The following is a 21,614-nucleotide window of genomic DNA, read 5'->3' as shown; positions in this document are numbered from 1 at the left end:
AACATTTACTTATTTCAACATCTCAGAATAGCTGTTAGCTACTATTATAGGGACAGTAAAAAGTTAAGGACCAAAATGTTTATGGTCTTTAGCAGAAAGATCTGTAAAGTTGGTAGTGACAAAAGATTAGACTGGCCTTTTGCCAGCTTCTTCCAAAGCGAAAGTCTCCCAGCACGGAGAAATGGGTTTTACTGTATATGTTTCCTATAACTTTTGTTTGCTTACTTTCATACTTTGGATCTGATTTGTTGACCACTATTGCATTTAAAATTATAAAGGAAATTGTTTCAGAAACTAGGGTTATGACTGTGGACATAGCCACACATACTGTTTAAACTGTTTCTGTCCTGTGCTCCTAGCAGTTTAAACTGGTTTAAGAAAAAAACATGCTTGGCCTGATACTTTGGCACCAGCTTGCAAATTATTCTGTCTGGATTGCAGATTACCATGCCCTCCCCCCATTAAACAGCTCCCCTGCTGTGGTGCCCTCAGCAAAAGCATTTTTTAAAATGACTATTTTCATTCCTTTGTCTAATTTAACTAGTTAGCTGAGGACTTTTTTTAAGTTGCAGGATTCTACCATTTCATTGTTTTTCATTGTTTCCTCACATGCACGGATAAAAAAAATGAAATGGTGGGACTCTGCACTTTTTTTTTTTAAATTCCGAAAAAGCTAGCTAGATGAAAGAAATATCAAAATCTCTGCTGGATTCTGAACCAGCAACCTCTTAAATTCTAGGCAAAGCTTTTAGCTACTGTGCTATTTTAATGCTGAGTAAAGAAGAAATTTTAGAAGTTCTTAGGTTCTGAACAACATGAAGTTGATCTATAGATTATAGGTTTTTGATACATTTTTATTTATTTGTATTTTATGTATAAGTTTTGGAGAAGTTGCTAATTTTCCATCAATGATTTCCCCGTATTTATAGATGCTCAATTCCTTGGTAATACACATATCTGTTTTGTGGCTTAATATGTAGTCTGACTTGAATAATTGGCTCCTTTCATTTTTCTAATTCTTCTTTTACTTGAAGCACATTCTTATTCAGCTAGAATTCCATTCCATTTTCTGAACTTGAGAGTTATATTTACAAGTGTATTTAGCCATAATATGGTTTGTTTTATTTGGGTGTAACATTTTAGCAATCTAGCTTTAGAATTTTATAAAACATGTTTTATGATATAGCAAGAAGGATAGTAAGGTGCTGTTTATCACTATAAAGCCCTTCATGGCATAGTGGGACAACCTTAATCCCATGGTTTCTGCCCGTCCAGTAAGATTGGGAAGAGTTCGTGAACTTTGGGTCCTTTCAATCAAATAATGCCATCTATCTGTTGCAGCACCTGCCCTGCAGAATGATATCCCCCACAGATCTATGTTGCCCCCACCCTGATGATATTCCAAGAAACCTTAAAAACCTGGCTGTTCTTCCCAGGCCTTGAGGAGGCCTGTAGGTGATATTTTTTTATATTTGTGGAGCCCTGTAGGTGATGTTTTTGCTAGAGGAAGTAGGTTTGTCTGATGCATGGGATTTTCTTGCTGTTTTTTCTTGTTTTCTTTCTTCTTCTTATTAGATAAAAGCTGTTGGTGGCTTCTAAATCTCATTAATAAATAAATAAGTAAATAAATGGAGAAAACCTCCATAGGACCCTTATAGTAAACAGTAGAATAGATGAGTTATTTTCTAGATTTAAGCCACTGAGATCTAGTATCAACAGCAAATTCAGAAGCTTGAGCAACAAAGTACAATCATATTCCTGCAAAAGTAGGGCTTCCAGAATGTCAAAGAAGACTGGAGCAAAGATATAATGTTGGGCTATCCTACTATTTTCCTTTATTATTTAATTGTCTTCAGATAGGGTTTCTCATATTAGAAGCTACTGGCCTCCATCTGAATACAGCTGGCTCTGATCAGAACTGATTACAATAGCTTTGCTTCCACGCTAGCTGGCAATCCTCTACTTCTTTATCCTTTGGCTTTAAATGCAACAGCATTGAAACTGTCATGGACATGAAAGCAGTACTGGGGATGGAGGAAGTTATTTTGTGTTTATTCATGCTCACCATAGCGGCCATTTTATGGGAGTGCTCATTCTATGCTTTCCAAATTCCAAGTGTGCCTATTGACCCAAAGATTTGAGGATTCCAGTGCAATGTATAAATATGGTATGACTTATTCTGTAATCCATGGTTAAGGAAACGATGACTCAGTGCAATGTGAAAATCTAGCCAGCCTATCTTGAAAGAGAGATACTGCAGGGTTTGGAATTAGCATTTATATTACTAGTCTCCTGCCTTTGGTCATAGAACCTACATGATAGAATGCTCAGGGAAAATCATTGTAACCCAACAGCACATACGCTTCTTTATATTTAAAAACTTGCTTGTTTTGTACTGCATATTAAGGGTTTCCATTTCATTTCATACAAGCTGACTGAACCTAAACTCAGGGTGTTCAGACAGCTGTCACCTCGTATGTACACTGTATTGTACTGTAGACCTATCACTTAATGTTTCTATGGTGCCCTGATGATTTAATTGTATATACTCTTTCAGATTCTGTTACCTTTATTTCATATACCTGGCAGATGTTCTGGGGCAAATAATGCATTTAAGTATCCAAAAGTTTCCCCTCTTCCAGATGCTTTCTTTTCCTTAATAGTTATCATTAGAAAGACAGAACAGCTTTTTACTTTGTAAGATTAAACCGTTGGATTTCTTGTTTCCCATTTCTATTAAATTTTAGCTATATCTTATCAGAATTATCAGAGTAATTCATAATAAATCTTTTTTTCCATTGCTACTCTCCCTGCCCCCCGCCCCCCAATTTTCTAGTAAATTGCAGAATATTAATTATGTGGAAAGAGATACCGAAGCCTAGCTCTTGCTATGCAATTTATGGGTCTCAACAGTTCTTCCATGATATTAGATTAAGCAGCTGGGTTTAGACATAGATGCTAAGACATGAGGATGGGGAACAGAAAATATTTGCCCTGTTTACTTGCTTGACTGTTTATATCTCCTGCTGCTGTCCCCTCTGGCTGGAGAAAACAATCAGTTGCAGCAGTGGAAGTTGCCACTGAAGTGAGTGCATTGCCTCCTCTTCACAACCATACCCAGGTTATGACATTTTATTTTATTGTTTGTTTGTTTGTTTGTTTATTGACTTCCCAACTCCAGTGGACTCCGGAGATGGATGCTTGACTGGTGGTGTATAGGAGAAATAATAAAAATAACTATACATTTATTCCTATTTGCACCTCAAATAACCACTTTCCTTTGCAGCTTAAAGTCACAGCTAACTGCATATTTTAAGTAAGTACAAGGCTGTGATCCAGACAAAGAAACAAAATTAAAATTGAAAAAGGAGACTTAATAATAACACAGCCTTGTGGTAAGTCATATATTTCTTGTTGCAAAAAACAGAATTCTCGTCTAAGTGGGGAAAGATAGAAAGGTGAGATGTCTGGCAGCCTTTTGGGTGCAGAGGACAGACCAAGCATATTGGAATGACATCTTTCAAAATTCCCAAGTACCAAGTTGATAAAGGTTACATTTGGTTATCCCTCCTTCACCACTGATGATGATTCACCTGCATGCCTTTTGATGTGCATGCAGCTTCTTATCCCCTTGGCCACCTGGTTGAAGTATAAACATCAGACAATGCTAAAAGACCTGCATGTGCATACTAAGTATTAATTTTTGTAGAATCTGATTTTATATTCTGAACCAGGGAATGATTTCTAGGAAAATTTCCAAATATCAAGCCATAGTACTGTTATTTTCATATTTTGGTGACATCACCGAAGAAACAAGTTAATCTCATGAACCATATGGTAGAAAGTTGTGCATTATGAGCCCAGTATGATAGGTATTACTCCTTTCAAGAAGGCCCATATCAGAATGCACTTTGATTTACTTTATAATGTAGTTTTGTTTCTCATACAGAATTAGGAACCTTCTAAAAGAGAGATCTTGAATTGGGGTAGGAATGGTCCTGAAAGCTGGATTTTTGCCTTTTTTCAAAAAAGTTACCTGTTTCCCTGGTCATGCCAAGTTAATTCATAGAATTTGTTTAGGTATATTATTGATTCACCAGGCCTGGGTTTAGAGATTCACTGTTTATATGGGATCAATAATACAAAGGGAAGTTTATACCGGGAGAGATTGTATTTAAAACTGCATTTTCACAGGATTAGCAATATCTTGTTAGGACCATTTTTTCCTGCAGGTATGAAAATAGTTACTCCCCTAACTAAGCTCATGAAAAAGCTTTGCCTTGGGCATTCTGAACAAAGCTGATGTTTAAAAAATTAATAAAGTTCTTTCTATCAGCAAGCTGACGAATATCCTATGAACAATTTAGACAATATTTTGGAAACAGCTGAAAAGTCAATGAGTGATTAAAAATTAACACATTATTTTAAAGATGTTTTGATATATCCTGATAGTGGAAGTATACTTAAACACAGGAGTTATGCTTGAAAAATTATACTTCACAAAATTATACTTCAAAAACATAGGTAGTATAATTCCCCCTACCTTCACTTGGTATCACTTCACATTTTCAGGGTATCTTTTTCTATTACACCTTTACTTGAACTGTACTACAGTACAGTGCAGATTTTTTTTGTAACGAAAAGAAACATTCTTGAAAGTCATAATCTAGAATGGTGCAGTTTTGTTATGTTTATAAATATGATAATTTGTTGTACACATTTATTCAATAAGAAATGAAAAAGATATATTAATGAATAATCTGAACCATACAAATTATAAAATAGTGCAGTTTGTCTCATAAAGCCAAGAATCTTAATTTTAGACCATTAAAAAAGGTCAGAACTATTAGTGAACTTTTCAAAATTCTAACATGTGAAGGTGGCTCAGAGATATATCTTCTTGCTAAATTCAAACTTTTGGCTTGCGACCAAAAGTCTGAACCAGTAAAGCAATTAATAAACAGAAAGTATTATTTCATGCCTAAGAGTTAGATTTACCTCTTCTGCTGTGAAGCTGTGTTACTAATCATTGTGAGTTGATTTATATCATGTCTTCTTACTTAACTATATGCCAAGGGCTGATGTATATTTGCTGAGGACAATTGCTTTAATTTCGGATCTTCACTTAAAGTGTAACCGAGCTGAGTGAGTAAAAAGAGACAAAAACTGAGAAATGGTTTGTGAAGGTAACAGCCAGTAGTTACGTGGCAGTTAGAGAACAATAATTGCTTTTAGGAGAAAGAAGAACATGGAAAAAGAACACAAAGGGGATTAAAAAAAAATCAGGGTTCTGTAAAGAAAAATCCAAAGTTAACATGGGCATTTACTTCTATATCTGTTCTCAAACAACTGTAATCTTTTCAAGTAGGTACTATATTAAGCACTTCTCTGAACCTGGAAGCCTTGAGTTTGTTTTACAGGCTTTTCTTCTTACCTTCATTGGGGATCTGATATTCTGAACTCTGGAAAGACTGTTTTTCTTTTCTTTGGCTCTGGCCGACACAGCTCACGTGATCTAGTCTTCCTGCCAGAGCTCACCAGGCTTTTCACCTCTTCTCAATTATGCTGATGGGTGTTCTGAAAGGGCAAACTGGAATGGAAAAGTTGGAAAGAAGCCACATGGAATTTTGTATGTTCATTCTTTTACATGTTCTTATCTCCTCAGAACTTTATCCTGAATGCCATCTTGCTGATTTTTTGCCATCTTTCCAGGGTTAGCAGTGATGTATATAGCCTATCTGAAAATGAACTTTCCCAGCCAGGAACCTATTTTCTTGACCCTATTAGATTAAACAAACTTCACTAAAAGAGCCAGCGAATGTCACTTATAGACACGTTATCCCATAATCTACAGGTAAAGGGAGATACCGCATTTGCTGCATATTATTAGTTTACATAAGATTTTATGATGACAAATGGTGAAACTGAACTGAATTTAGTATAGAATATCAGTTTTTCACAAGAGGTGAGGTAATTAGAAGTCTGAACAGACTTTTTCCCTGGTTGCTGCCTTTGGCTGATACAATAATTAAAAGCTGTGATCTTAATATGTTTTACTTTTGATTCTAGGTTTTATTGTTCTACAGCTAAATACTGCACTTTTATTGTTTATGAGCTGTTTTTAGTGTAAATAATTTTTATTACGATTTTCTTTTATGTAACAATCTGAGCTCCCTTAAGGAGTGGAGGAGTGTGCAAAATAAAGAAATAAATGGACCTTGCATCTGAGTTACAACCCTCCTTATATCACTTTATCTGGCATATAAATTTTAACAATACAGGTGGTCCTTGCTTAATGACCACTTGTTCAGTGACTGTTCAAACTTACGACAGCACTGAATGAGTGGTATTTATGATTGGTCCTCGAAGTTCTCGGAACTGGCTCACAATTACAATGTTGCAGTATCTCATGGTCATATGATTGCCATTTGCGACCTCCTGCTGCTTTTCCCATTGACTTTGTTGGAAGCCAGCAGTGACATTGCACTTAATGACAGCATGGGATTCACTTAGCAACAACTGGAAGTGCCAGAACTGTTGTTGCTAGGTGGATGCGGTCACATGACATTGCACTTTATGACCATGTTGCTTAGTGATGGAAATTCTGGTCCCATTACCATTATTAACCGAGGACGACCTGTACCCCCAGGCCAAAGTCTGAATGTAAAAGGCGATATATAGCACTATACTTACAGTACAGCAACAATGAAAACTTATTAATATATTTAAAAAGATCTCTCCAGTCTAGTCTAGATGAATGATAATGTATGACATAAAAAGCCAGAAAATCTAAGAAAAATGCTTCCAACAAGACAAAGGATGGGTGTCCACAGGGGTGGGGGTGGGAGAAGGGAAGGAGGCCTGGGCAAATGACGAAACATGCATGGCAATATTATCATGCAGATACCACAACTTAAATATTTGTGTCAGATGTCAGGATACAAGTATGTAATTGTGGCATTGCACAATGAAGTCACTGCATGTGTATCATTTTGGCATCATTGCAGTTTGCTCTGATTGTTGTTGCTGATGTGCCTTATAAAGTAATAAGTATATGAACTTTTGTAGCAGCATTTTGGTAAATGAATTTGTATAAAATTAGTACTAGAAATGAAAAGGACCTGCTCTTTGTCATGTTTGTTTTACTTCCATCTTCAAACTTTTTTGAGGGAATAGTGTAATTTGGACTATGCTTTTTGTGATTGGCTTCCAACTTCAGTAAGGGGATCTGAGGTTATTAGTTTGGAAGATATTTTAGTTTACCATTATTTTTGCTTGTGCTTTTATAGCACTGAATAAATTTTCCAACCATGCTAACAATAACAAAACTAATTTAAAATATTTTTTTAAAAAATCCAACACATAATTTAAAATGGATTAATCAGACAGATACCAGCCGCCCAACTCAGCAGCAAACATACTTACATTCATCAAAACATTTTACCAAAAGTAAGCTAGACTGAGATTCTGTGGGAGGATGTTCAAAACATGGAAACATGTTTTTGATGGTGATAGGTCTAAAAGAAGGGGCTTACCTGAAAAAGTTAGAATTTATAAGTGTGCATAATATATTTGAGTAGCCTGGTCCCATGCTATATTTAAACAAGTTAAGTTAGAATTTCATCATAAAAAACAAGTCGTTTATGTTGGACATTATAAGTGCCAAAGATAGGCCAGAAAAAACTATGGTTCTATTATTCAATATTTTTTCAAAACAGCTTTTTAGAAGAGTTCAATTATGATATTCTAGTTAAAGATGATTTGAAAAAGTAATATTTAACAAATGTTTTTGGAAAAGAGGTATCTTCATTTGGAGAATAATTTTGGATTTCAAAATCTCCAATTATATAGACATGGTCAGTGAAGTCTAATTTTCAGTCTTCATAATGAAAAATCACTATAATCTTTACAGGAGAAAGGTTATGCTGGTAATGTTTACTTACCTGTAAAGAAAGAGTGAATAAATGACAAGATTTGTGAACCAATAGGATAAAGTTAGATTATTGATAAGGCTTATAGACCCCATTCTACTGTACACTAATCTTCTTTAAAAGATTTCTAGATTCATCTGCATAGCAATTAGATAATTCCCTTTCAAGTTAAGCAATGTTATGCAAAGTGCAGAAAAAAATAGTAAGCCAAAAATCAAGTAATGAAATAAAAATAAACAAAATATAGCTAATTTTTTGTACAATTTTTCTCACATTGCCTTTTGTTCTTTAAACTTCTCATTTCTCTCTTCCTGAGGATGTCATCAACTTCATCCAAACATAACTTTCTTGGTCTTTCACTTCTTATCAAGACATTTACTATTCTTCATATTTAGAATTTAGTCTTCATTCCTCTTTATCAGTGAGACCAAATTGCCTCAATGTACTTCTTTTGTGCTTATCAATCAATTCACTCAAAGTTCATTTAACGTCTATTCATTCTTGACCTTAACCCTTCTTGCTTGACCACACACAATTCCCATTCAACTTTTATGTTTCTCTTGAGAAACCCAACTCTTACTACAATATGACAAAATAGGAGAAGCACATTTGCTTCTTTTAAAAAATATCCATTTCTCACAATGGCCCACATATTTTTTTCAATTTTTCTACCAACCCCAAGTGTCTTAAAATTTCTCCATCCATTTCCCCATATCTAGTAATAATTCTATGGTGGCATGCAAATTCATCTACTTTCTTCAGTTTTTCACTATGAGCTGTTCCATTTTCCTTGTCAACACATCTACCTTGGAATTTGATTTTCAGACCCATGGTCCTTCTTGTGTCATACAATGCATCTAATATTTACTGCAAATAATTTGGATTTTCTGCTAACAACACAGCTTCATTCAGAAGTATATGTACTTACTCATGCACAACCAACACACCTCTAACATCTCCACAAGTATTCCTTATATATTTATCCATAAATACATAAAACAACCATTTAATTAAGGACATTACATATCCTTGTCTTACTCTCTGTTCCCTTCTATTTATTCTCACACACAGTTTACTTCCATTGTGTACTCCTCTTATTGCATTCAGCAATCAACCTCCAACTCCATATTCACACAGAACTCTCCATAATTCAAGCTTATTCACTTTATCATACACATTCTCTAAATGAAAAAATGTTCAATAAACTTTATTGCTCCCATTGATACATTTCAGTCTTGTACAGTTGGTTATGATGAATCTAAGCCAGTTTTCTGTTAATGCAGCTATTTCCACTTAGCTGAGTTAACTTAACATGAAGTTTATTTCTGTACTTAGAAGACCCATTTGGGATATCTCTATCTTTTTTGTGGGCCATTAGGAAGTTTCTATCCTGATAATGCAATTACAAACCAGTTTTCCTTGATTGTTTGCCAAGGGGGCAAAAATCTTCCTATACAGATGGCAGAAACTGGTGGTTTGGAGACAGTATGATGAATGATATTTATTCCTGGCATAATGCAACAGGTTTGGCAAGTTGACCATTGTAAGCTATTCATTAACTGTTTTTAAGGGCTATAAAAGCATTTTGGTTTTTTTGATTTTTTTTTGTGGAGGGGAACGTGAACTCTCTTTACCATCCTTCATGCACCTGAATAAAGTAGGTTAATTGCACTGTGGGGGCAGCCAGGTCCATGAATCTTCTTATAGTGGATACTCCATAAAAAGCAATATATGGGAACTACTCTATAAACCACATTAAGAATTATGCTGTTTCAAATGGTCTTTGGATACTGCTTGCTGAAGTACGGATTTTCCCACTCACATGGAAGACCTGCTGAACATGCTGCGTCAAGGAAACAAGTGTTATTTCAACTTCTCCTCTTTTTCCTCTTCTCCCTGCACATGGGAGGATGAACAAAAAGTACCAACCATGTATACTTCATATTATTTCTAGTTAAAGTGTTCATATAGAAAACATGATAGAAAAAGCAAATCAACCCACAGAGGAATTTTCAGTCTTTGGTTTAATCTCTGAGAAAACAGAAGATGGGAACAGATTATTTTTTATGTCTTCATAATGGGGAGTCGAGGTGGAGTTGTTCATAGAGTATTATTTATATTTATTTATTTATATTTCAAATTTGTCACCGCCCATCTCACTGTGGGGTGACTCTGGGCGGTTTACAGTAAAAGTCGAATAAATATTGATTAAAATAGATAGATTAAAATAGATAATATTGTGCCTGGCTAGTTTCTGGCTTGTTGTTAGTTTCAGCTCCATCCATCATTGGCATGTAATAATTCCTTGGCTCTCACAGAAATGTGGTCAACTACAGAATAAGAAAGAAGGGCTGCACATTAACCTCCAATACCCAATAATGGATGTGGTTTGAGGAGGGGAGGAAAGTGAAGAGAACTACCCATATACAGAGGCTTGCATCATATATCTGGGTAGTATATTCAGGCTCAAAAGGAGAAAATAACTAAGAGATTGCAGTTGTGTTAGATTTTTTTTCTTTTTGTCATCCCCTGAAATCTATGTATGAGATCAAAATTTCAGAGGCTAAAATGGCTTTATCTAACAGATGTCATTGTATTAACCTCTGTTATCTAAGTTTCCTTTATTTTTCCGAGTTATATATCCACTCTATCTCTGCCATCTTTTGCTAGAAAAGTTCCAGAAATTTTAACATAAAGTTCTCAGATAGTAAATCAGAACTTTCTAATGTAAATTTTATCGTGATTTATTCATGAAGTGACTATGGTGCTTTTCTATTTTTTAAAAAAGAAAAGTCAGCATTTTTGTTTTTGATTTCACAGAAGTACAATTTTTTTAAAGTGGAGGTTTTTTCCAGTGAGCTATCTGAAGCATCAGTTGCTATATCCTAAAATTCTTTGGAAGCATGATTAATATTCACCTTGAACTAGAAACAATATTGATAGTGTCTGAATATATTGTACTTTCTAGAGTTAGTTTTGTTCATCATATTGAATACCCATCCCTTAACTTTATCATAGAACAAATTGTATTTAGCTTAGAGAGTTTAAAAACGATTATTAAAAAAATACTAACACAGTTGAAGTAGAGGAGGAAAGTTGGTTGCAATAAATCAAGGATGAATAGTCTAAGCTCAAGGAGCCCTCAAAAGCAGCCTCAAAGCCCCCTTTTGAACTTTTCCTGATATTTTGAGGTGGGAGTATGCACAAGGTATTGTATGGGCCCATAAAGTAAGTTTAACATAGCATTTTAAGTAATATGTATGTGCGCTTGTATAATCTTCTTAATAACCAGGACAAAGAAACCCCAAAAGCAGAAAATCTTGGACTCTTCCATGTACAGTATGTTTCATAGATTGCCTGCTTTACCCTACCCTTTATGTCCATTTTCCTCAAAAAATTCTGTTATGTGCCAGTTGCTGCATTTAGACTTTCAGTTTTAAGATGTAAATTGTAACACTTAGAATTTTCTGTGCCTCTTTGTTACTCTACTACTCTGGATTTTATTTATTTTTTCTTTTGATAAATGGAAAGAGTTCTATAACCTGAAGAGAGACCAGAATATTTATTTTTTATTTTGTAATAAATAATATTGTAAGAAATTGAATGTTTATAAAGTATTTCAATCTGTTTGTCTTATGGGGGTAAATATACATGCCACTGTATTCTTGAATCTTTGATGCAGTAAAGTTGTAAGTTACTAATGATAAGTCAATGAGCATCATATTAGGTACTCTGACTTCAGATAGATAGATAGATAGATAGATAGATAGATAGATAGATAGATAGATAGATAGATAGATAGAACGAACCCAGAACCCAGTTGGCCAGTAGCAAGTGGATTTCCATCAATTTTTTTCAGATCACTGAGAAAATTAGGGAGATATTGACATGCTTGGGGGAATTCCAAATTTGCAAAAGAAGATGACGAAGATGATAGTGGAAATCCAGAGACCACAGAATATTCACTGACTATCTAACAAAGAGAAAAAATGGAAAACTGGTAATGATGGAATGGAGTAGACTGGATAAATGCAGGGCTGCTTGGCTGAGATGCTCAGAGCCAATCCTACCAGTTTGTTGGATGATGGGCTTCCTCAAGCAACAGTTTTTAGATAGATGTAATAATGATGTGATTACTGTATTTTTACAGCCACTAAATTGGAAGGATTCTTGTGTAACGTTCTGTCTCATTTACATCTTTGTGCACGGTGAATAAGTAGGTATCACAGGTAAAATGTCTGAAGCACGTTCTGTTCATGTTGTAGCATTTTGTTATTTTCTAAATTTGTATATTTCTTAATCATATGAAATGGGCAATACATATCAGGTTATCTGATCAAATTCTCTTCTTTGCCTGAAACCATCTACATATTTCAGATGAGCAATATCTCTGTTTAGCCTGAAGATAGCTAAACAGAAGATTGATGGGTTTTGGTTTTTTGATGATGTTTTATTGCTAATTTTAATTTGTTGTTTGCCAGAGTCATATGTCAAGTGTGCAACCTCTCTCACTTTCTTTTCTCTCTCTCTCTCATTCCTGTTTTGACCTATAAAGAGTTATAAATGTTCCAGTCTAGGGAAAATAAGAAGCCCCATTCACAGCATAGTAGCAGTATTAATGAAATTTGCAGTGCAGACAGCTTCCAGTTTGTGTGTTCTCCTTAATTGTATTGAATCATTACTCCTCTCAACATCTTCTTTTCACAGCTCATCATGTTAAAACTGGAACATGTGAAGTGGTGGCTCTCCACCGATGTTGTAATAAGAACAAAATAGAAGAAAGATCACAGACAGTCAAGTGCTCCTGCTTTCCCGGGCAGGTAGCAGGTACCACCCGAGCAGCTCCTTCTTGTGTTGATGGTGCGATATCTTTGGTGCTTTGTTCTTTCTTTTTGACTTGTAGTTCTCCTGAGTTTGATTCTTTTAAATGAAAACAATCATTGAACAGTGTTTACACTGATAAGGAGTTTGGGAGTTTGGTGAAGATTCTTATACTCAGGATGAAAGGTAGCTAGAGATTTTGAAATGAATTATGAAGTCTGACTACGAAATAAAGCCCTTGAGAAAAATAATGGGGTATAAAATCTTTATACTGGATATCAGTATTAAGTTTATTTTCTTTCTTTGCATCTTCAGATTACCTCTTCTTTTCTCCTGCTGCAAATAGCAGACTTCAGGAGGTACAGGAAGTCCAGGAATAATTTACTCATACAGTGCACATGTATGTCTTATGAACTTAAAAAAAAAGTCTGGTGGATCATATCAAATACTGTTTTAGTCCATTGTTTCCTTCCATAGGATATACATTTAAAAGTACCTCCCTGCTTGTATTTCTTACCAACAAATATTCTATTTTCTGTTTTTACCTTGATAATATTTCTCTGATATAAGGACAAAAAAGGTTTAATTAAAAAACAATGTGCTTTTCTCTTCCTCTTCTTTAGCCTCAATTGTAGAACAAAAATGGTGGTGCCACATGCAACCATGTCTTGAAGGGGAGGAATGCAAAGTCCTTCCAGATCGAAAAGGATGGAGCTGTTCTTCTGGGAATAAAGTGAAAACAACAAGGGTAAGTAGGAATTTCCCATGAAATCTAGCTGGCAGCTGTTGTAAAAGAATTCTGGACTCAGTGGATCATAGTCTTGATCCAGGAGAATAATTTTTAAATATGGAATAAGCATAAACAGAGAAAGAAATTATTGGCTTGGATACCCGTTAAATACAACATGGTAAGTTATTTATGACTGATTTACTTTGATGGGTTTATTCTAAGTATGATTGCTCTGGATCTAACCATTATCTTGATCTAACTATTATCATGATCATTGTTGGTAATTGATCTGCAGGCACTGAAATTTAATATCCACTATTACTAAAGAACCAAACCAGAATTGCAGTCAGGTTCACATATTGAGTTAAATATTTTGCATATCCTTAGAAAATTGGACTGTTTGTTTATCAAGCACATTTATACTGCTGTTTATCATCAGTTATTTTAAGTTCAAAAATTCAAGACATTAATTCAGTAAATAAAAATGTGCCTTTTACGGCTTAGCTGTTGCTCAGATTGAGCTCATGATGAAAATGAAAGAAAGAACTTTTCTAAAAGACAAGACACTTTTATCATGGAAATCTCTGGTTCATTAATTAATTAATGTTACTTTTGCTTTTGTCCTACTCAAGGCTTCTTTCATATAAAGTAACATAAAACAGCTATAGTAGGTCCTCTAGACATATATGCCCTTACACATATATAATTTCTTTTTCAATTTTAATTTTGATTGAGAACAAAATATTTATTTTTATAATAATTTTTATTGAAGTTTAACAATACAAAAATAAAAAAACTAATACAAACTAAGAAAAATATAAAAAAATAAAATAAAAATAAAAAGTACAGAGAGAAAAAAAGGGGGGAAGGGAAAAAAGTATAAAGAAAAAAGAAATATAAAGAAATGACTTCCACCTTCATCCAGACAAACAATTTTAATAACTTATCACTTTCTCTAACATTTCAATACAAAATCTCTTCATCCCATATTTCATCTTTTATCTGTTAGCAAATAATAAAGCCTCATCATTCAATTTTAATCAGCAAAAGTCCATTAAGAGTTACCAGAAATAACAATATATGTATTTTAGCTTTAAACAAGTAAATCAATTACATGTTCCTTTCCTTTCCTTTGTTCAGTAACTTACCATTTTCTCTAAAAATACAACATAAAAAAAATCTTCTTCCCATATCTTATCTCATATCTATAAACAAATATTTAAAACCTTCTCATTCAAACCTAATCAAGAAAAAATTAATTAAGAGCTGCCAGAAACAACAACATATTGAAAATCTTGATCTTTAATCCCTTCAAATAATATCCCACAAATTAATTTCTTATCAGTTTCTCTTTGTTTCCTCTCACAAACTCCTTCTGAAGTTTAATACTTTCTCTAAAAAATACAACCAAAAAATCTCTTCTTCCCATATCTTATCTATAAACAAATCTTTAAAGCCTTGTCATTCAGTCCTGGTCAAGAAAAACCCATTAAAAGCTACTAGGAAAAAAAATCACATATATTTTAACCTTGGTTGAATAAGCCAACCTTATAGTCCTTCTTTTTGCTTTTAAAAGTCTTGACATTTATTCAAGTAGTGTCCCAAAAGCTGATTTCTTTTCATTCTCTCATTATCTTTTCTCAGGAGCTCTTTCATAAATACTGTATAACACATCTCTTTTGTAAGTCCAAAATAAGAAATGTGTCCAAGTCACTCTTCTGATTTATTATTTGTGTGTTCCTTTTAGCTGTTAAAACATCAGCTGGTTTCATTTGTAATATCTTTGTCAATATCATTCTTGTATCCTATCATTTTAAAATCCATATCCAAAACAGCCTGATTCTCAGTGGTATCCTCTTCTATCTCCTCTTTTAAACCCATTTTATAGTAGCAGACAATCTTAAGAGAAAGTTCTGAGTACATTGTTGCCAAATATCCTTGAATTCTTCCAGAGTCCAAATATTTTTCTCCATTCTGTATTAGTGGGTCTTCTCCTTTAATTATAATCTTTAGTTCTTTCTGGTTGGCTCTAGTAACCAACCTTCAAGGCCTACTCTTATCATGTTTTTCTCTAATCCACAACATTTTCCCATGGAAAGACTTCTTACACCTAGATTCAAAATCTTCACATATTTGAATAGGATTTTAAACAAACCAAAGGAAGGATTCTTATAATTAGTTTCAAAATCTTATTTCCAGCTAATCTGGTCCCTTAGTCCATTTTTCCAGCTTTCCAAAATCAACGTTCTAATCACTCTTTTGTTGCTTATTACTGAATTTTAAAAAAAATTATTTAAGTTCTTAAACTTACATGAAACTTCTTTTGCTGAGGATTGAAGGAGAATTACCCAATGTAGTAAAACTTGTCCTTCTCAAAGTTCTTAGTGTCCAAAAAGCAATTTACAAGCCATTTCCAGAAGTGATTGAGAGAGGAAGTGGGCAATCCCACTTCCCTTTGAAGCCTCTAAACCATGGCTTGGGCAAAGCTGACTTTCCTGGCTCCCAGAACTCTAAAACCTGCCAGAGACTGTTGTTTTACGATCTCATTGTGTGAAGAATCTGTATGGAGCACTGTGGGTGATCCCAGGTCCCCTTTATCCAGAGAGGAATTTTGAGACACTGATCCATTTATCGGCTCCTTGTTCTGCCATGGTCATCGGCTCTGCTACAAGCGAAGTTGTCTTCAGTCTGCCATTGCTTCCCCAGAAGTCAAAATATTTGAAAGTTGCTTAAAGCTTCAGTGATATGTAAAGTATGAAAATCTCATAGAAAAAGAAATAATCCATAAAAGTACAAAATAAGATTAACAGTAGTCAAATAATTGATTTATAACCCATCCCACCCGATCACACAGAGAGGGCATGCTTTGGACCCCCTCAGTAAAAGAACTTTGATTAGCGGGGTCCAGAAGGCGGGCCTTCTCTGCAGTAGCCCCCGCTCTTTGGAACATTCTGCCCCCGGAGGTGCGACTGGCCCCCTCACTCCTGGCCTTCCGAAGGGCCTTGAAGACCTGGTTCTGTTACTTGGTCTGGGATGGGGAGGGAATACTTCAAGCAGGGGATGGCTAGCCCCATAGTGGCCGGCTGTCCGCAGTCCGATTTTCCATCTTCTTGGATTTTCCTTTTTTAGTACTGTTTTTAAATTTTAGATGTATTATGTATTTTATATATATTTATGGTTTTAATGTTTTTGTAAATTGCCCAGTCTCCCATTGGGGGGAGATGGGCAGGGGAGAAATTTGATAAAATAAAAATAAATAATAAATAAATAACTCATTCCTAGTGGTTCCAACTGCTTGGATAACAGTACCCACAAAACTTGCTATTGGTGATATTGGCTATTGCTGCTGAAATATGAAATATAAAACAACTGGTCATTGTTAAACAGATGTGTTCTTTAAAATTATCTACTAGTTTTATATAAATGTGTGGGAATGTGTAGGAGGGCTTTAAAAGTGTGTTGAAAACTTTTTTTTTAATTGCAATTTTGTAAGGTATCAATAATTCTAGGTGCTTTCCTTCAAAATATGGGCTAAAGTATTCACAGGATCTGTTCAAATAGGGCAAAATCTGATAATTATCTTTATTCAGAATCAGTCTTGCTTGCTTGCTTATATAGGCAGATTATTATCCATATAAGTATCAGTATGCTCCCCAGAGAAATGTTTGCACACATAAACTGACATAGAACTGATGTTGGGCAGACCCAAAATTCCAATGAGAACTAAATATACTCAGTAACCATCACATGTTGATTAACTGTAAAATTGAATAGGAATAAAATATAATGGAGTATATAGCTGATTAAAACGTTGAGCATGACACATGCAAAACTAGCAGATCCCATTTGTAGTTTCTAATCTTTGAGGATTTACTAATTGTATTGTAAATTGTGTGTTATGGATTGGTTGTTGTCCAATATACACATCTAGAGAGTAAGTCATATTGAAATTAATGGATCTAACTCTGAAATTAGATTGTTCTGTGGCAGTTTAGAACAAGGGGAGACAGCAAAGTGGATTTTTTGAGATGTTGCTTCATGGCAAGTTCATTCATGAGGAGATCTTTAGTTAATATATATCAAGATGGAAACCACATTAGCATGTAAAGTCCCATGAGTAAATCAATATGTGTAGTTTCATTTTCCAGTATAGTCATACTTTATGTTATCACTGCTTATGAAAAGATTCATATGAAATTGATTTCAGGAAGAAAAACCATTCATAATTCACAGAGAATTACTACATATACTCAGGACAATATTTTCTGCCTTGCTTTGTAGCAGCTTTCTTAATTAAGGTTCAGAGATGAACACCTCAGAAACTTCTGGCTTTGTACTCCAGAATGCAAATTATTACATCTAGGAATGTTTCTTTGTAAAGTGGGTATGGTATCATTGAGCAATGGGCCTTCTTGCGTGGGGAAAAAGATCTCAAAGGTGGAAAAGCAAAGGTGCTTTCTTTAGTAATCATAATTTCCTCACTGTATCACCTTCTGTGCCTACCATATATGGCTGGGATTAGAGATCCAACACATAATAGCTGTTTATGGATTTTGAAAATCATGCGGTCACCATCAGATGTCATAGTACAACATGATTTCAAAAGTCATTGTAATTTGAGCAGCGGTGTAGTGAAATAGAGAAAATGCTGAAGCTGTTTTATGTATTAAACAACATGGCATGTATTCACTTTCTGCTCATGTATTCCAAAAGCTTTTTGGTATTATTATGAAGGTAACAGATAACATGACACTAGATAGCTGGTCTCCAGGGGGTGAAAGAGTAGGCAATGAAATCATATCTCTCTGCATCATGCGATCTGTGTCTGAGGTAAAACTTGAAGGTTTCACTGATTCCTAAAATGGCTCTGAATTGATGCACCCATTCCCCCCAACCATTGTGAGGACTGATAATTGGTAGAATAATGTAATAATCCGGTATTATAACAGTAACCATAGCATTCACTATATACATTTGTTCTATTAGGACTGCTCCTGTTTAATAGACTGTTCTACTGAAGAAAAAAATGGATAATGAGACCCTGGATCTGGAAATCTTATTTATCTTGAAACTAAGGTGGATATTAGTGTCAAAGATGTCTCTTTATACATTGATACCTGTCTTCCCCTAAATTATCACAAATTCATATGTAATTTAGGCAGCTACAAAGTAGGACAGGTACTGTTGTCAGTGCTGATAAAAATACTAGAAATATGACTATCTTTATAGTTTTTCATCCTTTTGAGTCCTCTTGCTTTCTCTTTTTTTCCCTAGAAATAAGACTATAGCACATATTAAGATTTGTTGTGTTGGTTCATTTATCTTGGAAAATTAGTATATGTTATATGTATACCAGCATTACTCATTGATTACAGCTTTCCCCAGACTAGAAATTCTGGGAGTTGTAGTCCCAACACATCTGGAATAAACCAAAATTAGAGTAAGTTGGAATTAAATCTCAGTAAGACAAGATAGTCATCAGCATGTGGAAAAAGGTAATGAAATATCTCTCATGTTCCAGGTGCTATTCTCAGCTGGTTTAATCTGAAACAGCAATTGCTGACTTTGTGGGGCAATCTGTAGGAAAAGCAGTGTGAAGATTACAAAATGATTTACTTATAGAATGAGGTCAGAAACTGCAAGCTTTTGCAGACAAGATTGAAAAGCTTTTTATATTGAGTGTAATGGGACATATTCCCAATCAAACAATAGAGCATAAAACAATCTGTTTCCCATTAGATTTTTGATACTAAGTCCATTTACAGTACAAGTCCACTGAAGTAAGATAAAAAAGAAGGTAGCTATAAAAGTTATCAAAGAATCAAGTAGAATGACAGTGTCACATTGATGGAGAGATGGTATGGCTAATTTTATTTATTAATTAAATTTATATGCCGCCCATCTCCCCCAGAGGGTGACTCTGGGCAGCTTACAATCCATGCTGCATATTACTGTATCTATGTAGGTATGCAAGGCAGAAGACATCCCAGGAAGCAGATGCAAAATGAGCTGGGAGGCAGGGGCCAGAGTTCTGAAGAGAAGAAAACTGGAACAGGTGCTGTGTGATGTACCTGAAGAAGGAAGCACAGTGCAGACAGAATTTGTGACAGTCATTTGAGGATAATATTCTGCTGCAGAAACAAAGACCTGGAAAAGGAGTTGTGTGTGACTAATTTACAACTAATAGAAGCTTATTAGAATATCTAGCTCTTCAGCTTTCCAGAATAGTTATTTGGCTGAGTATTCAGGAACCCTGCCTAATCTTCAAGAGAACCTGATTTCTTGTCATTCTGCAGACTTACTAAATAAATTAAAGTTTTCTAATTATTTTTCTTCTACATTAACATTACAGTAAACTGCCTGTTCAAGATATCTATATCTATATATCTATTTTGATACATTAGAGAGCCAGTTTGGTGTAGTGGTTAAGACATCAGGCTAGAAACTGGGAGACCCTGAGTTCTAGTCCTACCTTAGGCACAAAGCCAGCTGGGTGACCTTGGGCCAGTCACTCTTTCTCAGCCCTAAGAAGGAGGCAATGGCAAACCACTTCTGAAATCTTGCCAAGAAAACTGCAGGGAATAATCCAGGCAGTCGCCAGTGTCAGTGCTGACTTGAAGGCATACAATACAATACAATGCAATACATGATATATTATATTTGATTATTTGCCAGGTCTTATGCTTATGCTGTCATATTTATCCATATATAAAAGAACTATATTGACTTATATAACCCCTATGTTCACATCTCACGTGTTTTAGATTTCCCTTCAATCCTTAACATAAGTTTTTGTTTCATCAAGATCATTGTGTCCCCCCCCCAAGCAGGCATGACCAAGAGACTTGGAGAACATTTTGCATAAAGATTTAAATTGCTGCTGAAGTTTTTCATCAAAATATTATTTTCCCTATAATTAGTTGTTAAATAAGATTAATTGACATTTATTATAATTTATTTTGCCATCAATATGATTACTATTTCAGCTTGTTTTATCAGTTTAAGAAATCCTAGAGGAAAAATGTATCTTTGAAATTTACAATTGATTTCTATTTCCTTAGAGGTAGAAAACAATGAATCTTTACCAGCCATCCCTCATTAACAGAACAGCATGAGCACATATAAAACATATTTTTAGCGAGCGGACAAAAATTAGTAATTTTAAAAGCCAGCAATCATGTTTTCTGAGTTCTTATTTCAGCAGAATATTAAACAAAATTATGGATGTGTATGGGGGGAGGGGAAAGGGAGCATGATATAAGACCCCCAACATCTGCAGTTTATCTGGAATATACAACTGAAAGGTGGACTTGTAGTTCACCTCACACAGTTCATTGGGCTCAGTGGGCTTATATTGTAAATTTACCTGGAAAACTGGAAAAATATAACAAAAGAAGGCAACTGCAATCCACTTCCATATTGTTGCAAATATATATCTACAGTATATATATAACGTACATTTCTGTATACTAATAATAATTACTACACAAGTAAATAGAATCACTTGCCTAATTAGTCTCTAGTATTTCAGAATGATTTTGCAATGCATCAAAGTTAATTTTAAAAAATTGGTTTCTTCATGTTTTGAAAATGTAAAATTCAGTTGTTATTCAGATATGTTTCCAGAATAAGTGACAAAATATGGGTTCCTTGTGCACCATACAGAAAAAAGTAAAGAGAAATGAATCTTTTATATTTGCAAAGCTGCAGAATAATCTTAAGTAGCATGGTTGATAAAAATATGCCAAAAATTTCAAATAATTTGATAGGTTACTACACTATTTTGTGACATTTTAGTTGACCTTGTTATGGGGGTCAGTTTACTGTGATCTTTATAGGATATTTTTCACTCAGTCTAGAATTAAATCTTCACTTGTTCATGTAAGTGCTCTTACCTTTTTTTTAACCTATTACTGCTTTTCAAATTCTGTATGCACCAATTCATTAATGACAACCCATCTTCAAATCTTTCTCTATCTGAATGTTCCAAACCTCACAAATACGGTAATAGCTCTCAAATGCATTACTGCTTCCCATTTCTCCCTGGCTGCCATCTGCTCCAGATTTATCTGCTTTCTGTAGCATACCTGTAAACTGCCACCATCTTTTCTATTTATACCTCTGACTTAGAA

The 21,614-nt window shown here is 34.6% G+C and overlaps 1 protein-coding gene across 1 annotated transcript in view; it reads left to right on the top strand.

Moving 5' to 3' along the window:
- Positions 1-21,614, top strand: part of TAFA2 (TAFA chemokine like family member 2) — a 114,158-nt gene that overhangs the window by 86,528 nt on the left and 6,016 nt on the right. The window contains exons 3-4 of the mRNA XM_088141532.1: positions 12,639-12,791; positions 13,376-13,500. Of these exons, the coding sequence (XP_087997658.1) occupies positions 12,639-12,791; positions 13,376-13,500 (278 nt within the window). The remainder of the gene's footprint in view (positions 1-12,638; positions 12,792-13,375; positions 13,501-21,614) is intronic.

Source organism: Python bivittatus, unplaced genomic scaffold (assembly GCF_059951505.1).
Source record: "Python bivittatus isolate LINGU-HERP-01145 unplaced genomic scaffold, Pbiv_v1 ctg000330_np1212, whole genome shotgun sequence".
In the NCBI taxonomy this organism is placed as follows: domain Eukaryota; kingdom Metazoa; phylum Chordata; class Lepidosauria; order Squamata; family Pythonidae; genus Python; species Python bivittatus.
This window is presented reverse-complemented; position numbering and strand designations above follow the sequence as displayed.